A 24,647-nucleotide genomic window follows, 5' to 3' on the forward strand; every position below is an offset into this window, starting at 1 on the left:
TGCTTGAAATCTGAAGAATGAAAATCTATGCTGCTGTATCTGGTTTATTTTTTTCCTAAAGTATCCTGTTCTCCACACTATTTTGTCACATGTAGTAGCAATCAGTTGGCATTATTCAAAATAATACACACCGAAGGGACTAGACTGTAAGATTCCTACTCATACTGATGAGCATTTACTCACGATTATTTTACTTCAATGGAAAAAAAAATATTCTGTTCACATCAGTTGTGTTTGAAAGAGAATTCTGCACCTTACAGAACACCCTATCGTCCTGATTAATAATGAAATGAATCCATACTGCACTTATTCACTGTCAGTTCCTTATTTAGAGGTCCAGTGGCATCAATATTGAAGACTCCTGTGGTATGGGTGAAGCTGTCAACAGCAGAAGTTGAAGATTAGGCAGATTAGGAGTAAACTGAACAAACATCTAGGCCTGGTTCCATACGAACTGGCCATAATCAGTGATCACGAGAGCTGCCTTCCCCTCAAGGTCCTTCCTCCCGGGTGTCACCACAGGAAACAGCAGCAAGCAATCCCCATCAGCACTGGTGATGGCAGCAGATGTCACAGCTGGAAATGGCAATTCCTGGCTGCCCACCACACGTCACAGACGCTGACTTTCCGGTAACGTAGTAAACAGAAGTCAACCGATTGCAAAATATCCCCCAGAGAGGCAAGAGAATTGCCCAAAATAGTGGTTATTCACCAATCCAGCACGAGGCTTCCAAAACTTTCTATGGAAAAGTGTCATAACCACCTCATGTAAGTGAACAACTGCCACCAGGATAATTTAATACCTGTGTGCGTTTCTGAAAAATGGAAGATCATTTACAAAGAAATGTCAGATCACTTACAAACTTCTCACAGTTGAACATTCTCCATCACTCTAGATGGCTCTGACTACCTAAAAATAAATAGACCAATAAAAACATTTCACATTTTGTTGGCTAATACGTAAGCTAAACAAATACATGTATACAGTAAACAAATATACTCCCCTCCCCAGACCAGTTTTGAGAACTTGTTTATACAAGACTGTACCCTGCTTGGTCTGCATGAACCACTTTAGAAGTTTTCCAGGCTTCCCCATCATCACGCTCTTCTTCTAAGAACCAGACTTGGAATTATAACAGTTGCTACTTGTGGAGCTGCATAACGCTGCCTTTACATTGTTCTCAAAACTGGTTCCTTTAAATAAAAATCTTTGCTTCGTTTAACCAGGAAAAAGAACAGAAGATGACAAGGGAGGAACAGAAGGGAAAAGCTGGTTAAATGCTCTTGAAAAGAAAGACTACTCACAGACGAGAAACTGCACCAAGATGGATTAAGGTGAAAGAAAAAGACTGAAGGCTATGCTCCTCACCCTCAATCCCCCATCTGTCCTAAAGATTACGTGCCTGTAACTCTGGATCCCCCTTTTTTGATCACTGCAAACCCAGGATTCTTCCAAAAGCACCCTACCCTGCTTTTGTATCCATTCCTACGTGGGATCAGCCTTCCAGGAAAATATTGTAAGGCCAAAATGAAACTTCAAATGGGAACAATCAGTTTCAAAGTGTACTCACTGTTCAGCCCAGACCTCCATTTGATGACAGCTCTCAACACTGACTGACAGCTTCTGCCACGACTGTGACCCACCCTTTTGGCCACAGCACAGTGACAACACCTAGCACACCATCTACTTCTTGGCCTAGATCAAGTAACTCTTGAAATGGTAACAAAATATTCCAGACACATCACCCTCCTTGACCACCGTCAGCATCTTCTTGCTTGTTCAACTCGTTCTTGCTCATTATCTTCATTCTCAGTGGTGCTCCAGAAGCGTATTGCCAAAATCCCCTGACCCACGAAGCACAAGGTGACCAAAGGAAAGCTCCAACCTTCAGCCCTTCTCCCAGCTCCAAACACGAAGTCCTCACACATGCCCATCCAACCCATCCCTTCCATGCTTTTTGTGCTGCCGACTGCATCATCCCCCCAGGCTTGGAAAAAGCCTTCAAATTCTATCAAATTCGAGATCCTTCCAAGAAAGTAGATTTCTGCAGACCTAGGAGCATAAATAACAACTCCACTTGAGGTTGTCCGAATTTTGGACAAAAAAAACATAGCTCCCATTCCGGCTGGCATGATCCCATCTCCAACAGATCCCTTACAGAATGATTATTCCACAACTGATGATTCCACTTCAGAGTTTGTCACATTTTTCTCTGTGCCATCTGATGTTAAACACTACCAGGGGCAATGGGATGGGTGAGATCCCATAAGCTGTTAGCAGCAGAAGGCTAACCAGGAACACGCCATCGTAACCCGCTCTCACGTGCGCCGCTCGCTGAACAAAAGCCTTCCACGTTATCTGCATTTTGGGCACGAAAATTAACAATAACGATGAAAAAGGAGAAGAAAAAAAGGAAAAGAGAGATCTGGAGTAACAAGAACATGGAAGTGCTTTTCGGCTGAAGGCGTTCAGTTCCATCTAAAAGCCACTGCTCCAGCAGAATTACACCCAAGGACTGCAAGCCCTGACCAAAATAAACAAACACACACACAAGCGCGCTCTTCTTCCAAGCCCTCACCTTCTCCCAGCACCTAATTAAGTAATATTGCTTAAGTATTTACCTTTCAACACTTGGGAACGAGGATGAGGACACGGCTCCAAGCATCCAACGTGAAATATTTTATTTTCTGGATTACAAAAGCACCACCAGCACCAACTACATTCACCGTGCAACATTTCCGCAGCGAATTCAGTCACCAGTGAGCCTTCACCACCGAGACAGACAGAATGATAATGTACTATGACTAACTTTTAACAGATCTTATGGAGGAGTCAAATATCCTCCATATGTGCAATATCATCTACACTTATGCCTGGCATTGCACCTCAGCTCGGAGATGAAAATAAATCCTAGCAAGGCAATATATAATTACGATCTGTTTTTTCAAAACCCAAGCTATTTTCAAGAGGAAAAACTCTAACCGTGACGTTTTCCCACCCATTTTGATGAGCATTCGTAATCTAAGATGTTAAATGTTTGGGGAAAAAAACCTGTAAAGATCCCTCAAGGTAAAGACGTTTGTTTGCTGAACACATCCCACATCCGAATACAAAGACTTGAACACCCCTAAAAAGCCCTCCCCTATCATCAATACAACGCTGCTGTTTCTCTTACACCACTTCACCAAATTTCTGTGACGTTTCCTGGTTCACCTAAGCTATCCCCGTGACACAGCAAATGCCAGGAATTACACGGAGACATCCGATACCTGCGATACCACAGCCCAGGACACCGCCAGGAAAGCAGAAGATGCCAAAAGGATTTCGGAGAGGAAAGGCAGAATTATAGGAGCCTAGCTGAAGGCCTACTGTCAACTCGTTTTTAAAGCTCTCTCTGAAAGCACATTACACACTAAAGTTTCCAGAAGCCTCAGTAATTACTAAAATTGGAACAGTCCAAATAAAGTGAAAAGAATTTCTCTTTCAGCTTTTAGAGTGTTTAGAGCATGCTTTCTGATGGCACTCCACAGTCAGTTTTCCCTTCATTTTTGAAGGGTGAATATTTTATACTGAAATTGTGTATAAAGAACATGCTACTCCACACTGAGTGTTTTCTACCAACACACAAAGACCAGGAAAGCGGAGTTGCACAGCCATAAGAACTGAGAGCAGAGCTGGTAGAAGAATATTTCCAACATTTTTAAAGAGATGACTAAATTTCAGGCTGGAAACACAGATGCTGAGTGGCCCTTTTAGCCTGAAACAAAATCAGAAATCGATATATGGCCTCTTTTCATTTCTGCCCAGCCATTTACCTTTAAGAGATCGTCGTCTGCAGGCAAGTCCAATGAACAATCGCATTAAGAAAGCCTGCATGATGCAACCAATTTTTACTGGCAAGATATGTCAGTGACAATAATGCCACCCCCTGCTTTCCCCCCGAAAAACTCTCAGCGAACGTTTCTGCCAAGATTGTGAGGGTGTTTCTGCTTGGGAAAGAATAGTACAGGGAAAAGGATGTAAGTCAACCAAGTACGCAGCCTGACAAAGTAACAATACCAAATTTCAGCAAGAATTCATTAAAAAAAAAAAAGTTTTGGCCCTCAGGACTCTTTGATGGGATATAAACAGGCTATTACTTATCACTTTGCATCAAACTGATAAATGTCTCCGTAAAACAGCTTACAAAGACAACCTACAAGTGAGGAAAGCAATGAGAAAGTACAGATACTGAAGCACCAAGCATCTTATCAAAAGTAAGGGTATTTACAAGCAAGTAGTAAAGGAGGCATACACCAAATACTTTAAAATGAAACGCACAGTAGTCATTAGCTAGATTAATGAATGGTTCCCATAGATGCAGCTAATCACATTAGCACTAATAAAAGTGTATCTTGTCTGTCGCCTCCGTTTGCCTTACAAGTAGCTGGTTAAAATATCTGCACTTCGCAGTCTGGAAGCTGCAGCTTTCTCCATAGCAAGCACACTTTATTGTGCAGGGACATCAGCCCAACATCCTAACACCGTGACAATGTGCAGAAAGTACAAAAACCCTACGTGTAAGCTACAGCTCAGTAAGGCTGTTCAGTTCAATACACGCTATTTTATATAATCACTGGGAATCTTTAAATGTCTGCCTAGTTGCTTCAGTTTTGCAAGAGGAGTATTAACCCACTGCTGCTTTTCGTCTTCAGATGCAAAAAAAAAAAAATCAAGTATTCATACTTATCTTCAGTTTTTTCAAAAACTGTAACTACGCCAAATAATATCCTTCTAAAAAACAGTAAAGATAAACAATAAAACTGTACCAACTCGTGAACGATTTTCAATTATGTAATGAAGCTGGCTACAGCATTAACTAGTGATTCACTAGTGAACAGCTCATGTTTAGTATCCGGAGCAGACACACCACTGAAATAGTTTTTAGGGAAAATATAAAACACTGTGCAAATTCACTGGCTAATAATTTGAAAGTATAAGCTTGGATTTTTCATTTTTTAATGAGCATGCTACAAAGTAATCTCATTAAAAAAAGCGACAGCTAGGCTTTCATTTTGTCCACATCCAAAGGAAAAAAAAGAAAAAAGAATACTTTTCTTTTTCCTTCAGTTTGCATCAAGTTTGCTGAAGCCAGCCAGTTACATAACACTTACTTTGACTTATGACCTATTTGCTCGCTGTTCCTACAAAAATCATCACAATATGATGGTCTGCACATCCATTATGTGCCAGGAACGTATTTTAAGAAGTGGTTTTTATTGTTGTTTTTTGTTGTTGTTGTTTGTAAGTTTAGATCTGCCGATAAAGGCAGCCGGGAAAGTCATCTGGCATTACCATGGCCCGGCGATGCCTTGAAATCACACAAAATTAATATGGCACGGGGCACTTCGAAATATTGAAGAAAATTTCACCCTATCGCATTTTCCATCGCTCCAAGAATTCACACCAGGAAATGAAAGCAGTCAAAAAAACAAAAAGAAAAAAAAAGGGGGGGGTAAAAAAAAAAAAAAAAAAAAAAAAAGAGTTGTGCTATAGGTAACCATATAAAGTCATAAATTTAAGGGAGTGTTTGGGGGTGCCGGGTTCACCCCAAGCAGCGCAGGGCCCTCCAGCAAACCCAGCCGGGCTTTTTTGTTTGTTGTCCTCCCCCTCCCCCTAGCTTTTAATGGTCGAGGATTATCTAGTGACCGTGTAACTTGAACCTACATGTACAGATCTCTGTTCGGGAGGGGGCCGGGGGTGGCTTTGGGGTTTTATTTCCCCCCCCCGGTTTCACCCCACCGAGCAGGCGGTGAGGGAAGGGGGGGGGGGGGGGAGGGCTGGGGCCAAGTTGGCAGCCGGGCTCTGCGGGTCTCCCCCCGCCCCAAAACGCCGTCTCCCGGCGGCATTACAGCCCCGGGTGCCTTGTGAGCCAAGCCCCGTGCCTGCCCGTCCCTTTTCTCCCCCTTTTTTAACACAAAGAAGTTGCCGGCGCCGAGCCCTTTACTCACCCCGGGCGAATCGCGCACCATAACCCGGCCCTCGGCAAGCGCCTCACGGAGCCCCTCAGGCGAACGGCGGGGTTGGCATGGGTGCCCGAGGGGCTGCTCCGGGGGGAGAAGTTCTCGTCAGGATGGGTGCCAGAGGGGGTTGAGCACCGGGGGAAGCAGCACCGAGGGGATTCAGCACCGGGGGACCCCGGCCATGCTCCCCTTACCGCTGCCCCGGGGTGGGGAAGGGAAGGGAAGGGGGGGGGGGGGGGGAGAGGCGGGCGGCGCCGCGGGGAGCGCCTCACAACTTGGCCTCCTCCGGGAGCCTCCCCGAGGAGGAGGAGGAGGGCGAAGAGGAGGAGGAGGAGGGGAAGGAGGGGGAAGGGAGGGGAGGGAGAAAAAAAAAAAAAAAAAAAAAAAAAAACTAGAGAAAGTAGATCCGACGCAGCCGGGCGCCGCCAATGTGCGGAGCGGAGCCGCGGAGAGGAGCCGGGGCTGCCTGCGCCACAGCCCGAGCAGCGCCCCCGGCGGAGGCTCCCGGAGCTGGGGCCCCTCGCCAGGCTCCCCCCCGGGGCTGGAGCCGAAAGGGGAGCCCCCCCTTGGGTGTTATCAGCCCCCTTGGGTGTTATCAGCACCCCTGGGTGTTATCAGCCCCCCCCCCCCCGGTGCCCGCCTGCCTGCTGAGGAGGCGCCCGAGGCGCCCCCCGGCCCCGCTGTGCTGAGGGAGCCGCTCGAAACGCCGCGGTGCGAGCACAGGGAGCGGCTTTTTTTTCCCCTTCTTCTTCCTCTTTTCACGCTGTTCTGACTTGAAACGCTTCTCCAGACAGATCTGAAGCGGGCTGGCCACGAAAGTAAAGCTTGATGAACGTCCACCTAAACACGGCTCTTCTTTCACCCCCCCCCCCCCCCCCCCCCCAAATGGCCCCTGCCATTTTTTTTTTTATTTTTTTTTTTCCCTTCCACAGACCTCGGCGAGCAAAACAAGCCCAGAAATCATTATGCAACTCTCGTTCCGCTCCCACTGACGGCCACTCGCAAACCCCTCGCCTTGCCAAGCCCGCTCCTACCTTTGTTCAGCTCCCCTCGGCGCTGGACTCGAGCAGCTGCTGGGTGCTGCTTTGGCTCTGGCCGTCTCGGGTAAGTTTGCTTCAAATTTGTTTAAGGAGCAGGACGGCGGCACGACAGCACTACCCTGACTTATCTAACAACAAAAATAACGCTACGGGTACGTCTGTTTTCTCGCTGATCTGACTTTGGTTGGGGTTTTGAGCCCATTCTGTTCTGTTACGCTGAGCTGCAACATCCGCAGGCAGGGGCAGCCTTCCTCTGTGGGCACCAAAGCCGTCCCGTCCTGTCTTCCCTTATTAGTCCTGTCGAGATGAATTCTCACTAAACGCACTTAGAAATAATAAAAAAAGACCATTTCAGCTCTGTGGCTGAACAAAACAAACCCAAAGCCTGCACTCACCCAGCGAGACTTGCCCCAGCACTCCTATCGCTCCATTTCCAACGAAACGCTCTGCAGGTGCCTGGCCTACAGGAAAGTTTTTATCAAACCAATTCCCCAGAGATTAAGATAAAATTTTAAAAGGAAAGCACTCGCATTAAAAAAAAAATGAGGAAAAAAAAACCTGCATGTGTTTACTCTACAAGTCACTATTGTACAAGAGCCTGGTGCCCTGTTTGTACAGGTACGGACACAGCCATCAAGCCACCCCTGGCAGCACATCTCCAGAAACGACACGTGTCAGCGCTCTCTGCTGCAACGAGAAGGTTCAATGTGTTATTCTGAGCCTTAGCTACGATAGTAAATGTCCGTATTTTATTCTGTTTTAAGGGTCAGGTAGTTTGGTTCAACCACCAAGTGGTGAGTGGCTAACCTGCTCCCACTCCACCACGAGCCCGCTCCCTGTAGCGCTGAGAGTCCTCTCGGTTTAATCAGGACGAGCCCCTGTCGGACACAGATCGCTCTAAGTTCAAGCACTTCTCTCTCCAGTCACGTTGAGATTAACTAAAATAAACTACCCTGAAACCTCTTCACTCCCAACAGTGGGCAGAAGCTGTGCATTTCCCAAATCATATTAAATAAAACGAGTCGCCGTGTCTACACAGAACAGCCAAGCGAGGTTAAGCACCAACGCCAGCCATCCCCTAATAATTTATATGAACTTCTCCTAGGACACAGGTGCAGTACCTCACTCCCGAGATGACACCACCTGCATCTTGACGTGCCCTAAGTTCACATTCAAACTGTTTGTGCTGCTGAAGCTGAAGTTTATCAACGTTTTCAAACATGGTAGTCTGTAAAAAAGCACATGTTTTAACATTTACCTGATAGGAACCTTAGCACAAAGGAGGCAAGTCGCAATTTAATAACAGCTGGTTAAAGTAATAACAACAAATCCCTCCCAGTACTTTTCCCTACCATTCCCGCAGCCCAAGCTAGCAGGTACGAAGCTGTATTAGCTGGGGCCTGGTTCTTCCTGAGAGCTTCGAACGCCAAGCTGCATTTCATCCCGCATTGAAGACGTGAGATTTGGGTCTTTTACTGTAAAAAGCACATTAATTGATATAAAAATCTTGGGTCAAAACCGTCATTTTTGGTACGATGGAATTAGACGTGATCCAACGGCAGCCGTGCTGACTCATCACTACCTGGCCATACAAACCAGCCCTGCGTTGCCTTCGTACAGAGAGCTAAAGGCACAGCTCGGGGTAGGGTTTCGCATTTGGCAGCGCTTCTAATTGAAGCTGATCCCACCCCGTGGCCCTTTATCCCAGCCTCCAAACCGTGGCAGCTCGGCTGCAGGTTGATCAGCCTGCCAAGCAGATGACAGGGCTGACCTGGCCACAGGGCAACCCAGCAAGAAGGGATGGGGCAGGACACCAAAAAAAAAAAAAAAAAAAAAAAAAAAAAAGGCAAAGCGACTCCGCCTGCTTCAGCTCCCTGCCCCGATTCACACGTCTCCCCAAATGCGTGTCACCACCGTGGCAAGGCACAAACTGCTTAAGCCAAGACTTCTGCCAAGAAAATGTACATGGAGAAATGGGATCAGTCAGCTCTCCAGAGACAGACTTCTTTTTTTTAAGCAACAGAAGCTATGGATTTAATGATTAAGATAAAAACTTATGTCTATACATATGTTGGACTGTTTTCTTCCAAACTCCAACTGATTAACTCAAGGATTCAGCTCTTGAGTTAATCGAGACATATTTAGCAGAGCATGCCGGATCTGTTTATTATTTACAATTCCTAACTTTTGGAGAACGATTTTCACAGTAACCAAGAGAAATTCACACGTGGATATGGCACCACGTCCAATATTTCCAATCCAAATTTCGAATGCAGCACAACTAAGAGAGATGGGCCTCATGACAATTTGTTTGGTTACAATAACTACTAGGTCACAAATTTGATTTGGCACTTCATTAAGACACAAAGATGAACATGCAAGAAGCACAAAAATGTGTTTGTCATTTTTAAATATTTGTCTTTCTTTTTTTTTTTTTTTTTTTTTTTAACTTCTGTGGACCTGCTACTTCTAGATCTTTTATTTCATTGGGTTTCTAGTGACAATACAATAAAATCACAACGACGACTTGAGATTAAGCCATAAGCATCTAACTACAGAAAGACAACAAGCAGAAAAGGCAACTCAAATATTTTCCTCAGCCTGGCAATCCTTCTCAAACGTAAAGGCAATTTACCTTCCAGCGCTCTTTCACTCTTTCATGCTACAAATCGGCTTGAGCCAGCCTCCTTCCGCGAACGCAGTTTCTCTGTTACTTCTACTTTTCATGCCAAAGCACAGATGAGACAAGTGTAGTTTAACTTCTTTTTTTTGTTGCATTTGAAGGCTTTTGGAAGCTCTTAAGTTTCTAATCTGTACTACGACAGACTCTGGAGATAGACTCCATTTCTAAAAGGAAAAGAAAAAAAGGAAGAAAAAAGAGGTGCCAAACTATATTCTTTCCTCTTCCCTGCTCCATCTTGTCATGAGCATGAGCCAGACCCATACCTGGACGTAAGACAGGTTAACAGCATGATGTAAGGTCAAGATATGTATTTCATGTGTTAACTACACAGCCCTATTAACGTACCATTATAAACCTGATTTAAAGCCATTACGTCCAGGATGTCCTATCCTGCAAGCCTGCTATTAGTAAATAAAATTGGAACAGTAACGTAAGTTAGATGATTGAAATTTCCCAATAGAAGGCATCAAATTTGGTCTGTCCTTGCGGCTTTGACAGACAAGTTTTGACAAATAACGCTGTAAAGGCTTCAGGTATCTTTCTCCCTTTGTCTTTCCATGCTTTGGTCAAAGGTTATCATCCTTGCAACTACAATGGCAGAGCACCACACAGAACCAGCACACTTAATTCAGCGATGAATGTGAAACTGAAGTACGAACAACAACCAAAAGGCCCTTTCACCTCTGTGGCTGCTACCTTCCCAAAGAGCATCAGCACAGACAGCTCAGTGTAGCTTGAGCTCATCAAGCCTCATCAGCTCTTGTCCACTAGCAAACGTAAACAGAGATATCAATGGAGAAGCATAAGCTCAATCAGGTTAAAAAACATTTCTGAAAAACTATTTGAAATAATAAATACAGGCCTTCAATTTCCATGTTACCTCGCCAAATCTCAAATTTCCTTACTCTCTTCTTGAGTTTCCCAGCAGCACTATGCTACCTGCTGTTGAAGGAGCGTGGCATGTGGTGCTTCTGGGCAGAAACACTGCAGAAGAGACAGGAGCGCCGCGATCTGTGTCACTCAGCACTGCTACCAAGTGCTGGTATGGTTAAAGCCTGCCTGCTGCGTAACCAAAATGATAATGTCGTCTGCTTACCAGAAACGGAAATAAAGGCAAGAGCAAATGAATTCAGAAAGAGCTGAAAACCAATATAGACGAGCAGACCACAAGCTGAAAAGAAGGCAGTAAGGGGTAGAAAAAAAGGCAATACCTAAACTATTAGAAAATGACTCATCGCTAATAGCGAGTTGTTAACTTCTAGCAGGACAAAACTGAATGTCAGAATAAAAAACCTGACAAAATCTGCCACGTAACCAAATCTGCCCTACCCTTTTCTACCAGATACTTCTTAAAATGTCCTTTAAAAAGAAAAAAAAAAATTGTTGGCAAGTAATCACTGATTTAGTGTATGTGGAATCAGACAGATTAATAGATAAAGCAACTACCAGGTGACAGGGAATAAAAAACGCAAAAAATGGAACAAAGAGATATGGTAAATTGCTTTCTTTCAAGAAATAAAACAGGAAAACACCTTCTAAAAAATAAAGGTTATTTTACATATCCATTGCTTTTACACAGGAAGTTTATGATATAAATAATGGGCAGGACCATCAAAAGGGATGGTCACAGAATCGGATCATAGGGTATCTCAGGTTGGAAAAGACCTCAAAGTCATCCAGCCCATCCTCCTGCTCAAAGCAGCTCAGAGTCACTTCCCAAAATGGTTTGCAAATATTTTTCACATTCAATTAGTTGTTTGCATAGCCCTGTAATTACACCCAGAGCTAAAATGTGATGGTGGGACCCCATCTGAAATAACTTGTGCCCCAAACCAAGCACAGACAACAGCCATCGGGGCATTAGGGTGATATCCAGATGGCCCAGACCACAGCTACATCTCTTTGTCTAGGGGTTTCCTATGCGGTGGCTCTAATGAACCTCCTGCTCAGACCTTACAGGGTCCTTCTGCACTGCATTTCAGAGGTGCCCAGTTCTCTCTTCTGACTAAGCACAGAGACTTCAACAGAATTCAGGCTATTTAAGTACACTTCCTACTATTCATTAGCAAGCTCCTTTAGAGCAGTAAAATAAATATCATTATTCTTTTCAAGTTTCGAAAGAAAACAATCCAGCCAGAAACAAGACCATCACAAAACTGCCGAAAAAGAAATCGAGGTGGCATGATTATGGGACTGGAGTTCAGCCTCTGCCCTGTCCCCAAGGCCCATTACTAATAGCTGGGGTGGAAAACGCTGCCGCTCCGTGCAGCGGGGTCACATCCATGCAGCTGTGTATTCCCCACGTTCAGTTACGGCTACACCCTAAGGAAAAACAACAGGAAAACAAACAACAACAGCAAAACTTTGTAGATTTTAGATAAAAACCAGCTAACAAAAATCTATCACCCTATTTTTACAAATTCCCATCCGACATGGAAAATTGCACCTTAGGAGATGTGGGATAGCTGAGTGCCCGAGCTTCACCCCAACAAGTTCATACATGTCCATGACACTTATGACTTTTTTTTTCTTTTTCTTTTTTTTTTCTTTTTTTTTTTAAGCGTGGGCATGTTAACTAAGTATAGACAAGAAACTGTCACATATCACATGAATCCTGGGTCTAAAAAAGCCTTGAAAACAGCATGGTCAAGCTGACAATTCAAAAACCGGATTCTTTCCGCCTATCCAGACCAAGTCTAGAGCAAATAAAATAAAAAAAGACACATTAATTGACAAAAAAGTAAACTGAAAGTATCCTTAGGACAACATTTATTTACGTTACTGGTAATTTAACCCCAATAACCATGTCTGGTTAATGAGCCTGGAGATCGAGGTTCCCGGCTTGTCCATAAGGCAGGAACACGACCAACTGCACCTCCCCTGCTCTGTTCCAGCACCGTGCCCTTATCTCGGAAGGCCACGTGCAGAGTACACAAAATATTTGCGTCAGTTTACCAAGTTTTTGTATTTATTCTTTACCAACAGACACATCTGAAGCAGAAAGGCTGTTATGTCCAAGCTGTGCACCCCACAGGACAGGATGACGAATGCTCTCCCCATCCCATTACAAAAAGAGGCGACAGAGCAGCCAGCCAGGAGGCAACCCTCGCTGCTACTGCTGGATCAGAGGCCTTAGGGAAATAATTTCTTGAAATAATCTTGCTTACAGGTCACTTATTTCCTAAGTCCTGTCCCCCCCACCTCTCCTGCCTTGTTTCTGGGCCCAGGTCTCTCCTAAATGGTTTCTGGAAGACACAGGCAGGAAAATAAATTAGAATACCCGCTGCATCTGTTTTGCTCTTGCCTTTGTATAAAACTCCATCAGGATGCCTGATGCAAGGTTAATTACGCAAAATATGAACCAGGACAAATTGTGTGTCAGAAGACCAGAGAAGCACCGAAAGCCAGCAGTTCTCAGAGCTTTATGGCTCCGACATCCCATCTCCCCTGCTCCCTCTAGAGCAATTCTGCTGTGAGCTGTTCTCCCTAAACTTACATCCCTCCGGGTTAGAGAACATTAACTGTGGCAGCGTTTGCCCAGGAGGCTGAAAGTAAAACTGATGAGAATGGTGTCAGTCTCACTGAATTCCTTCTAGAAAAATACCCTTTATAGTTATTCTAGTAAAATAAGCAGAGTTGGGAGCCTCGGCCTTGAGACCAAGCAGCACACAATGGCTCACATCCACATTAGCGAATTGGCAGCCCCCAAAACACAGCAGCCACCTGCCAGTGGGACTGAAAGCAGGGACAGGGCCCGCGCAAGCTCCTGGGCCAGCCCTGAGAGCTGTTTGGGAGGTGCTGGCAGGCCCAGGTCAAAATGGAACGAGTGACCATGGCCATAACCTAGCAAGAGAGATGATGGTGCTGCGGTGTCCCAAAGCGTTGCCTCTTTTTGGTTTCCAAGCACAGGCACGGCTGCTGTAAAGATGCTTCAGGTGTCAGGGCACTGCTCCTAGCTGCAAGCATTCCTCTACCCTACAGAGAACAAGCATAATTGAGAAGTAGCCAGAGGTATAAGCTGCAAGATTTAAAGAAATTTTAACATTTCTGTCATCTTCATTTTCAATTTCAAAACTCCCCTTTGCAAGCCCTTCTCCACAATGAAAGCATCCCATCCGTTTCCGAGCACAGTCCCACTCTCCTGCATTTCACTGGGCCGTGGTGAGAAAAAACAAACACGCAACACAATCATCTGCCTTTATTACAAATAGGAAAAAAAAAACAAACCACCACAGGAGGAAGAGGAAAAAAGTAGGAGCAGAAACAAAACCCTAAGCAGCAGAGAATGGGAACTAGGGAATAAGGAACTGAAAAGGCAAGGAGAGAGAAACGGCCCCACTGACCAAACGAGGGGGCGATCGCTTCGTAAGCAACTCGCAGAAGCTTTCAGAGTTTTTCAGAACCGCAGGGTAAGAGGAGGCCTAAAGCGTCCAAGTATCTGATGGAAACCAAAATAACCGAGCAAACAGCCCAACAAGTTTGTGAGAATCGTTGAGGACAACTGCTTCACAAAGTCAAGGGCGCCAGAAGAGCAGTTATTTCACACTTCACTCTATTAGGGCGGGCTCCATCTTAAAAAGCTGAACGTGTACAGAGATTTGGCTGGAAGTGGTAACGAGAAGCGCTCGCCGTGCCAAGGAAAGGGGAAAATGAGAGCTGGAGTAAAAGGAGAAGAAATTTTTATCTTCAATTAAATGGAATAAGAAAAGCAAATTTCAACCAACTCTTTGAACTTGTTGCTAGAATCTCCCGAGAATGCAATTTAAAGGAGGACTGGCAGTTATTGTACTGGAATACACACGATAGCGAAGTATTCCAGCTCAGGGGAAAGATAGGGAATGTAGTATGAATACAGGGTGCATCAAAAGCAGCCAGTAATAAGGGTCTGAGACTAGAAAGAATTGTATTAGGAATGGAAACAAGGGCATTTTAATGAGTACAAAGGAACAGCATAAACCGTCAGGGATAAAAATCAGAAGAGATAAAAGCACAGCATGCATTATTACCACTGTGCAATATAAAAGGCAAACAAAGTTTCAAAAATAGTTTAGAAGTAAGAATAAAGACAAAAAAAAAGTCAGTACGTAGTGCTGAAGAAGAACAAACGGGAAACAAAACCGAATCAAATGCTGTTCTCTGCATTTCAGCCTCCCCAGAACAGATTTACCATACCTAGTACTGGAGATGGATTTTGTTCTGAGGCTCAGTAATCAGGGAAATTCCAGGCAGAAGGACTGGAAGAAATTCACACTCTGCTTCAGAAACAAATAGAAGCCATCTCTAAACCCTCAGTGATTATCTTCGATGATAGAGTCCTGCTGAAAGTGCCCTAAGACAGGTGGACAACAACGAGCTAGAGCATCAAAAGCTATTCATTTGCAAATTATTTTCAATTAAGATCGAAGAAGATTTCAAGGAAGCTGAGGATCTGCATGAAGAAACAGAGATGGAAGAGCTCCGTATGGCACATGGCGGAGGCAGGGGTTATGAATGTTTGATCTTACGAAGAGTCATTCTGATAAATGGAAAAAATGCTTCATTTCAGCCAACTGAAACTTCATAAAGATGTGCAAATTTTGGAAGGATGCTTTAAGCAAGTCAACGTTACGATGCTGCCATCAGTGAAGGCAAATCTTACCCTAAAATACATTGGGAGGTTTAATTAAGCCTGTTCAGTGCTGAACAAAGGAGACAAGCTCCCGGTAAATACACGTTTATTATAAAATTGTTCTCCACGTCAGCTGCGGGAAGTCATGACTGTGACCAGTACAAGACAAAGTCGGATTCCCCCACAGTAAAGAATATTTATATTATATTATGGAAAATGAGTTTCTGAAACTAATTGCCTAGGGATGCATTGGAGTTGCATCCAACAAATGCTTCAAAACCAAGAGGGAGGGAGCATCGTTTGTCAGAAATGGTACCAACACACCACGCAGAAGCACGAGCAACATCAGCCTGAAGTCTTTTTTGGCCATATTTGCATTTGGCTGGGGCAATATAGCAGAACGAAATATTCATTTTAAAAGATTTCATTGTGCTTCTCAACTCCATGCTGCAGAAAAAAAATTCTGAAGGATTGATGGGATCACTTACTACTGAAATCTCCCACACAAATACAGCATAGTTCCCATCTTTCTTAAGACACGCTGTGGAGCCACCCTATCATCTTTTTAAGAGAAAACCTTGACTGGGAGCACTGCCCGCTGCCACAGCTGTCAGATGGAGGCAGGAGGGTTGGTGTCGTCACCCCAACAGCCCAAGTCCCACCAACCTTGGGCTGCTCCAGCAGTCATTTGGGGTTAGCTCCGACTTCCAGATGGTACTCAAGCAGTCGTGTAAGGCGCCGTAAGTGTTTAGCAGAGCAGGGACTGCACATTTGGAGCACATCTTCACTACCAACCTCCCTTCTTACTGTGCCACCTTGTCTGACTGCACTTCCTTCACCTGCGCACGCTCTGAGGACAAAATCAAAAATTGGTAAATTTTCCTGAAGCTGATTTTTTTCCGATAACCTACTTACAACTATTTTTGGCAAGAATTTATTGTCAGTAGTGACGTAGCAGAAGAGAAAAAAAAAAGCCTTCAGTTTAAGGGAGAATATCCTGGTTTGACAGGATTTCTAGCAGTTTCTTCACGAGTAACAATTAAAATGTTGATAAATATAGCACTGCAAATTAGTAATTATATATTTATACGGGAATGGCTGGCAATAGGGTTTGCTACACGCATGATTTAATGAAAATAAGTCCAAAAAGATGAAAGGGAAGAATATTCTGGAAGGAGCTGTATCTAGTGTTATTTTATTATAATGCCCATCTATTGAAATATTTTAGGAAGGAGCTTCCAGAATGCCAGAAATTACTTACTAACCTATAACGTTTCACTTACGCTATTATTTTTGGAATACTTAATAGTGTTATTTTAGGAGATTTTTAGGAATTTAAGAATATTTCAGAGGATCAAAGCAAGAAACAAAGTTCCTTATCTAATCAATGCCAACAGATAGACTTGTTTGGGGCCAGAAAGAGTTAGGTCAGCACAACTCACCTGTCTGAATGCTCTGAAGAACCCTCTCGACAGCGCTTTTTTAAACAACTCACCGGCATGCATAACATGACTACAGGCTGTAAAAGCCTCTCCCAATCTCCTCTAGGATCTCCTGTATTGAACAATTCATCAGAGCCAGCCAAAAGAAAACCACCCAAGCCCTCCTGTCTCAGAGGACCGAGGCTCCAGCTCCGCAGCCACGTGAAGCTGGCAGCGCTACCGGGGGACGTCAGCTCTGCCTCTCCGCACCCTGGCTGCTTGCTCTGGCCTCCTCCCTTCTGCTATCACAAACACGTTTCTCTGCCAGGTTAGTTTTAACCCAGATCAATTTCCCAATGCACTTCACCACATGGCTGCACAAATGCCTGGGTCAGCACAAGGGAGAGAACAAACAGCTGGTAGCAGAGGGAGGGCAGGAGAGCTGCTGCTTTTCGCTGCCAGAACCAGCTCAAGATTTATGGTGCTTGGGGAAAATAACCACCTGATGCACTCCCTGCCTCTGTTTCTCCAAGTAATGGATATTCTAGGTTTTAAGGTTTTTATCCCTACTTTACCTGATTTGAAAGAATGAAAGCACTAATGCTACTAGGAGAAATTACTGAATGTAGCTCTTGAAGCAAGTGCCCAAACTTATTTTGAATGCCCCATCTGAGAGACTGAGGGATGGCATGAGTGGGAATGGCCAGCCTCCCAGCACAGAACAGTAAAAAAAAAAAAATAAAAATAAAACTGAATTCAATGCGAGTTATTTCACTAGCAAGCAGGATTTGCTACAATAAAACCTTGCGCATCTGTAGTTATCCAAACTCCATGAATCATGCAAACTGTGTGAATTGGTAATCAAACGTATTAGGCGCAGAAAAAAAGAAAAGCTTTCAATATTTTTGGAATTACTAGGAGCTTAATTGTTTAGCATTTCACCACGTTTTAGTGTACCTAGGACAACATTTCTTAAAAAGGTAAACCCACAGCACTGGTGCACACCAACACAGGGGTGTGACCCTTTGTGGTAGATAAGGAAGTTGTATTTTCCCCCGTCATAGACAACCCTGCTAAACCTCTGACACTGTTGTGGGACAAACGAGCCTACGAGTGGAAAAAACGACTCCAGCTACTCTGGGCAAGCCAACTGCCTTGGAAAACCATCCCTCAGCTCAAATGGCAGCAAAGAACAGAAACGTCCATTTCAATTACTTCAGAAAGAACAATGACATGAAGTTAGCAGGGGTTGAACACGCTACTAAGAAGAAAAAAAATAACATCCACATCCTCCAGATGAAGTGAGTTGTTTCTGAAGCTAGCTCTCGCTGAATAGAGGATGAAATGCTGCGGGTAAATGGAGCAGAGAATGGGAACCAAGAGACTGGGTTCTTATTCCTACCTCTGCAAAGACAGCACTTATGACCAATATGCAAAATATCCTGAGATTTCAGTGTCATGAGACTTGAGCTGTCATAATCCCGTCTGATAGCTCTCGGAGGTCCTTCCTTGAAAAGTGCTACCGAAGTTCAGTGGGTTACCAAACACAAACATGAACAACCTAACCACTGGAATTGAAAATTACAACCTCATCAAAAATTTCAAAGCAATCTGCATTTGCAAGCGTGGTCTGCATCAAACTGTGAAACCGATAGGCTAGGGTTATAGAAAATGGTCCATTTCCAACATTAAGCCTAAACTCACCCTTAAGACACATCTGAAGACACCAGTTCACAAAAATCAGCATTTTAACAACTTTGACATTGCAAAACAATTCTGTAAATGCCAGCATGTCCAACAACTCTCGCTGTCATCCCTCCTGGAAGTCCCCCCAGGAACTGCAGACCAGAAGGTCCATACTGACAACACCTACCAGAAGCTCCCAAGGAAAACAGGATTATGAGCTGTTTAAGCCAGGCTCCAGTGCAAGAGCAACACCTGACAGCACAGGAATTCCTCGGGTGATGGAGGCACCGGGTGGGATGTGGAAGAAAACAGCCCAGTGATCCCGTGGGATCCTCCTGCGTGTCACCAGTCCCTTTCCATGCCAGACTAGAGAGCAGCCAGTGTCACATCCTGATAGTGGAGCCTGTCCCAACGCCCCAGCTCTTCCCACCGTGTGAACACACACACGCACACACCCCTTCTGGCTTCTGGCCCAAGCCTTTTGATAGGTGGCTTGTGGAGGCAGAAGCAGAGGCCAACGTTTGCTCTAACACCTTAACCCTTGCCCAAACAAGAGGACGCAGCCCAGCCATTGAAAGGCTTCAGTCTTTCCATGGTAGGCAGTAACTATTTACCCTAACCATGCATACGTATCTAGGAACATGTTAATTGTATAAGACAATATTTAGCATTTAGAAACATTAAATTTTGAAGTGAGAACGAGACAGGGAAGATACAAACAAGCATCACAGGGAAGGTGCGCAATGAACACAGCTGAGCTATAAGGAGAAGACATCTGACAAGTCAAGGCTCTTCCGAAATGAGCGTAGATACCTTTAAATATTGGCCTACCCTAATACGAATCCAGCAAAAGGAACGATAAAAAATCTTAAATAATCATTTCCTGGCAAAAACACCACGCTTACGTTTCCTCAAAACTATCTGCATGTGTGAAATCCATGGCCTTTGAAAACCTCCTGCAGCTTACGCCGGCCAAAGTAAGTAATGAATAACGACGACGAAAATTAAGTCATAGATGCTTAAAAATAAACGCACAAAGTTTTCAGTAGACAAATTTCCAGCTTTCTGAAATCATTACCCTGTGCTGTTGTAAACAACACACATTTGCAACATTTTTAACATGAATCAGAAGCCTGACGGATGCTGAAAATACTACTTCAAATGAACACGGGTACTGACTTGAAACGTAACTTATCGTGATCACAGCCACCGAGACTTCTGCTACTAAATTCTTGTTAAGACAAATGTTCGTGCTGTTTATAACCCGTCTGGATTAACAAAGCTCTAATACTGAAAATCAATTACAAAGATGTTTGCTGCACCTGCACAACACTATTCTGATACATTGCCATGAATAACCAACTATTCGCGCAATGACAACAGTCAAAACTGATCCAATCCTCTTCCCCTACAACTTCTTTTTGAGCATATTTCTGCCACTCATGTCCAAAGCCTGGAAGCTGAGGAATAATCCAAGTACAGGAGTTAAATTTCCAAGATTTCAGGTCATGAGATAAGATGGTCCCTAACTGTTTCTATTTTCTCCTACGCAATACCAGCAACATCCAGGCTCCCTTTTCTTTCTCCTACATCATGTTGTATCTTCAGTGATGCAACTTCCTTTTTTTTTTTTTGCTTTGAGAAATACACTCTTGACAACCCTTAAATTCATTTGAAAGCTGGTATTTCAAAAATATTGTCCTCATTCATTGCTTTGATTACTGTTCTTTGTGTTCTTCCGTCCTCCTTACGAACCATGTCAAGAACAACCTACTTGCTCCCAATTTCACGGCTCTGCATGCCCTATTCTAGCTTTATCTCTCAAATTTGTACCTCTGCTCTATACAAATACCCGTTGTCAAAATGTAAGGAAGAAAATATGAGTGTTTGTCTAGCACTCGAGGCAGGAAACAAGTTATCTGTGAAAATCCTCAGGGCAACAAGGCTACCCTCCTTTAAATATATCCTCCAAGTCTGATGCCTATGAATCATTCACTGATGCTGAGATAGCCAGGGTACTTGAACTTCTGCACGTTCTTGTGCTCGTAGCATTCTCACAGCTCCCATGTGCTTTCCCAATACATTTCTAATATTTATACGTTGTCTTATCTTTACATTTAAATTAAGAAATTGTTTGCGCAGAAGCAAGCTTTGCTTATGCATCTGTAGTGTATGCAGTATAATGGTGCCCTGGCCTCTGGGCACAATTACAATATAAATAATAAAAATGAACTGTTCACCCAAGATTAACTCTCCTGACAATGTTATTCATAAAGCTGTACCCTTCAAATGGTGAGAAAAAGCCATCCTGATGCCGTGCTCTACCACCAGGAACTCTCCAGGCACTGACACCACAACAAAACCAATTCCTGGCCCATCATCACCTACAGGAAACCTCAACTGCTCCATAAAAAAATCCAGTGTTGCTGGGGACATGGGTATTTACATGGATAACCAAGTAAAATGCACAATGATGAAGACTCTCAGAGAACCAACCCTAGTGGAAGAACCCTACCATCTCTTAACATACGAGCCTAATTCTGTGAGGAGCTAAGAATCCCTGGCATCCCACAGAAGCAGATTCAAGGCAGTTTTCCATCTGTCTACTTAAACTCATCAAATTTGCGTACAAACATGGCCTTCGAGAAGGAAAAACACCAACCTGCAGCATCCTCAAATATTGTATTGTTCTTTAACGGAGGCTTCCATGAGGAATTATTTTTTTTTTTTTTTTAGCTATGCTGTCTTAATGCAGGGCTCTTAGTTTTATCATTACTTAGACTGCACTTAGTCTGAACATTCTGTGGAACATTTCCTATAATGGGATAAAGCAGTTGAACAATTTGACTGGCTAATAGTGATTTAGACATGTGATTACAGTACAGAAAATGATCTGACATATGCTCTTTTATCTGGTTTACATGAGGCACATAAACCCCACTGGAAAGCGCAGAAGTGAAAAGGAAGACATGCCCAAGCAGTCATATGAAAACAAGAGAAATTATTTATACTCATTTTATTTCTGCATTTGCTTAGCTAGTTGTAATCGGTATTTTGTAAAGAGTACAACATGATATAAAACCATTTTTCCTCAGAACTGATGCAATAAGACCCATATCTACTTTGTGAAAAAGTTTGAAAATCAGTATTTTAATAACAGCCTAGCTTCAAAAGCATTTATGACTTACAACACCTTTACCAATATTACAGATTTTCCATAAAGATACAGAAGGACACCAGCCATGCTTAGCACCACACCAGGAAGGAATAACCATAACGTAAAGAAAAAAAGAGTACTGATTAATTTTAACTTTTGTCTCAGCTAATTTCATTTCTTACACAGACGCTTGCACTCATGTCAGCAAAAGTACATATTTTTACAGGAAAATCTACTTTCCTCCTAAAACCAGTTGACAATATTCCCACGGCACCAAAAACCTATCTGAAAAAAAAGGAATTACCTCTTCAGAGCCCACTTTTCGTCAAGAGCATGCACTCAGCCTCAAGTTGGCACACAAGATATGTCAGTTTTCTCTGATAGTGCTAGTTTGCCTTTCGGACAGACCGGTCATTTCCAAGGGATTTGCATTTTTCTTCCTAGAACAACTTCTAATATAAAACCACTCAAGGTTTTCTGCTCAAGGCTTGGCTTCAACACGTAGAAATAAAGTATGTAAAACTAAGCATAAAGCTGATGAACCTAGTAACTTTACTGCATATATGTATGCTTGGAAACTACTTTCAGGTATGGTTATGAGAAAATTTGTACCAAACACGGAAAACGATGAGGAGAAAGCCACAAGCACTGCACCAACACCAGAACCAGGGGGTGAACGCTTGGATCTTTCAAGCGCAACTTTCATCGACAGGGAAAAAAGCCACACAACCCAACCTACGGCCAGTTGTGTCCTGGAGTATTTACGCCACACGGAGCTGGAAAAAAACAAATTATTGCAGAGGAAAATACCCTCTCCGGTGCGTGCTTCCTGCACAGCAGGCTCCCTCCCTGGTGCTTTGGCAATTCGGGGTGAAATTCAGCGAGGCCTGAGGCGGGCATTGGGCACGGGGCGAGCTGCTCACCTGGCTGTATGCACCCGGCCGGAGCAGCCCTTGAACACAAAGGGAAGGCAGCTCGAAATCCCCTGGGCTGTCCCCCACAGCCTGAATTTCTCTGCGGCTCCCAGCCACGCTCCTTCAGCCCCACGTCCCCGGCCGGCTTTGTCCTGCTCCTGCTGCCCTCGGCTCCTCAGGGAGCCTGCCGCCTGGCCTTCCCCCAGCACCGAGCACGTAGCAGCGGCCCAGCAGCCTCCCCCGCTTCCCTAAACCCCGCTTCCCCAAGCCCCGGCTCCCCAAAACCCCATCTCCGAGCTCTTTTTTCCACCCCCCCCCCCAAGTTTGCTCGGGGCTGAGGGGAGCGGGGGGCCCCCCTGAGGAGCGGAGGCGCTCGGCGGCGGCGGCCGTTGTGGGGCGGCCGCTGTGGGGCTAACGAGCGCCATAGCACCCCGAAAGTCCCCTCGATTAAGGGCAGTCTGTCACAGCAAAGGGGCTGGCAGCCCCCCCTAAAATCCTGTTGTGTCCCCTCCAAGCTCTGCCGTGCTTCGCCGCTGTCTCCCCCCCCTCCTCTATGCGAGGGCAGCCGCTTGACAGCTCCCCGAGCGGCGCCCTCAGCCTCCGGGCGCCTCAAAGTCCTGCCCCAACTTTGTGTGTGTGTGTGTGTGTGTGCCGGGGGGGTGCCATCGCCAGCCACTTAGGGAAAAAAAAAAGCATCTTTTTTTTTTTTTTTTTTTTTTTTTGCCTCAAAAGGGAGAAAAAATGGGAAGGCTGCCGTGGAAAGCTGGGGATATTAGATCCGATATCCAGGCGACGCCGAAGGAAGGAGAGTCCTGGAGGAGAAGGGAGCCCGAAAAGGAGGAAGGGGGAAGGTGCAAAGGCAGGGGGGGAAGGAGGAAGAAGGGGGAAGAGCTGGCGAGAAACTCCGAAGAAAGAGGGAAAGAAAACAGGGACGGCGAAAGAAAAGTGAAAAGGGAAAACGGGCGGAGGAAGACAAAGGTGAAAAAGGAGGAGGAGGAGGAGGGGAAAGTGCAAAGGGGAGAGGAGGAGAAGAAAGAAGGGCCCCTCTCAAAATGGCATTGGGCAGGAGGGAGGGGGCGACGAGCGGCGAGGCTCTGCTGACAGCTCTGCCTGCGCCTGGCCGCCTGCCCCCTGCCCCTGGGTGCCTCGCACACACACACACACGCTGAACTTACTTCTTTCTGGCTCTCTGGAAAGGGGAAGCGCCATCTTTGCGAGGCCGGCCCCTAGGTCTTTTGTCTGTGGCTGCTGCTGCTGCTGCTGCTGGGGGGGGAGCTCCAGGCTCGGGGGGTTGCTGCTGCTGAGGCGGCTCCACCACCGCCACCACCAGACTCTTGTCCTCCGTTGACATCCTAGTCAGCAGGACGAGAGAGACACATGGATGATGATGATGGGGATGAAGATGAGGATGGTGATGGGGATCCCGATGCTCCTCCTGCTCCCGCGGCTCCTCTCCTCCTCACCTCCGCCTCCTCCACCTCCGCCTCGCATCGCTGGCCTCAGCCGCCGCCGACCAGCACAGGTAGCAGGGGGAGCAGCATGGGGGAGAGCAGCAGCAGCAGCAGGAGGAGGAGGAGGAGGAGGAGGAGGGGAAGGGAGGGCGAGAAGGGAGGGAGGGAGCGGGGAGAGGCGGGCGGGGGGGGGGGGGGGTGCGAAGAGAAAGAGCGCGGAGGAAGGAAGGGTCTCGCACACAATAACACCCCCTCCCCGGCTCGGCGGGCTCCGTCGGGGCCCGGGGCGGGGGGGGGGGGGATGGATAAAAAGGCGGAGAAGCGAAGGAGAGGCGGTGGCGGCTGATCCCTGCCGCTGGGCTCCCCCCTTCTCAGAGGCCCCGGGAGCTGGCGGCTGTGGTGGTGGTGGCGGCTGTGGTGGTGGTGGTGGTGGTGGTGGTGGCGGCTCCTGCGCTGCCCGGCTGCGGCGGCCGCCGCTTCATTGTAGGGCGGCCCCGCGCCCTCCCCCCGCGCACAGCCCCCGGGGGCGGAGGAGGAGCAGGAGCAGGAGCAGGCGGCGGTGGTGGTGGTGGTGGAAGTTTTGACAGCTCCAGCTGGTGTGTGTGTGTGTGTATATGTGTGTGTATGTGTGTGTGTATGTGTGTGCCGAGTCCGGCCGGGCTCCTCGTCCCCTTCCCAGCCGGG

At 45.6% G+C, this 24,647-nt stretch overlaps 1 protein-coding gene across 8 annotated transcripts in view; it reads right to left on the bottom strand.

Moving 5' to 3' along the window:
• The window catches only part of KMT2C (lysine methyltransferase 2C), a 195,371-nt gene extending 171,035 nt beyond the window's left edge, over window positions 1-24,336 (bottom strand). For 5 of the 8 annotated variants that reach the window (XM_084281564.1, XM_084281563.1, XM_084281562.1 and 2 more), the window contains exon 1: window positions 23,688-24,333. In XM_084281564.1, coding sequence (XP_084137690.1) covers window positions 23,688-23,863 — 176 coding nt within the window. In that variant the 5' untranslated portion in view covers window positions 23,864-24,333. Of the gene's footprint in view, window positions 1-5,991; window positions 6,205-23,687 lie in introns of those variants that run through there. The other 3 variants (XM_084281566.1, XM_084281565.1, XM_084281567.1) reach the window with 3 other exon arrangements.
• Between the last annotated feature and the right edge of the window lie 311 nt (window positions 24,337-24,647).

This window comes from Netta rufina (assembly GCF_964035555.1).
Source record: "Netta rufina genome assembly, chromosome: 2".
NCBI lineage: Eukaryota > Metazoa > Chordata > Aves > Anseriformes > Anatidae > Netta > Netta rufina.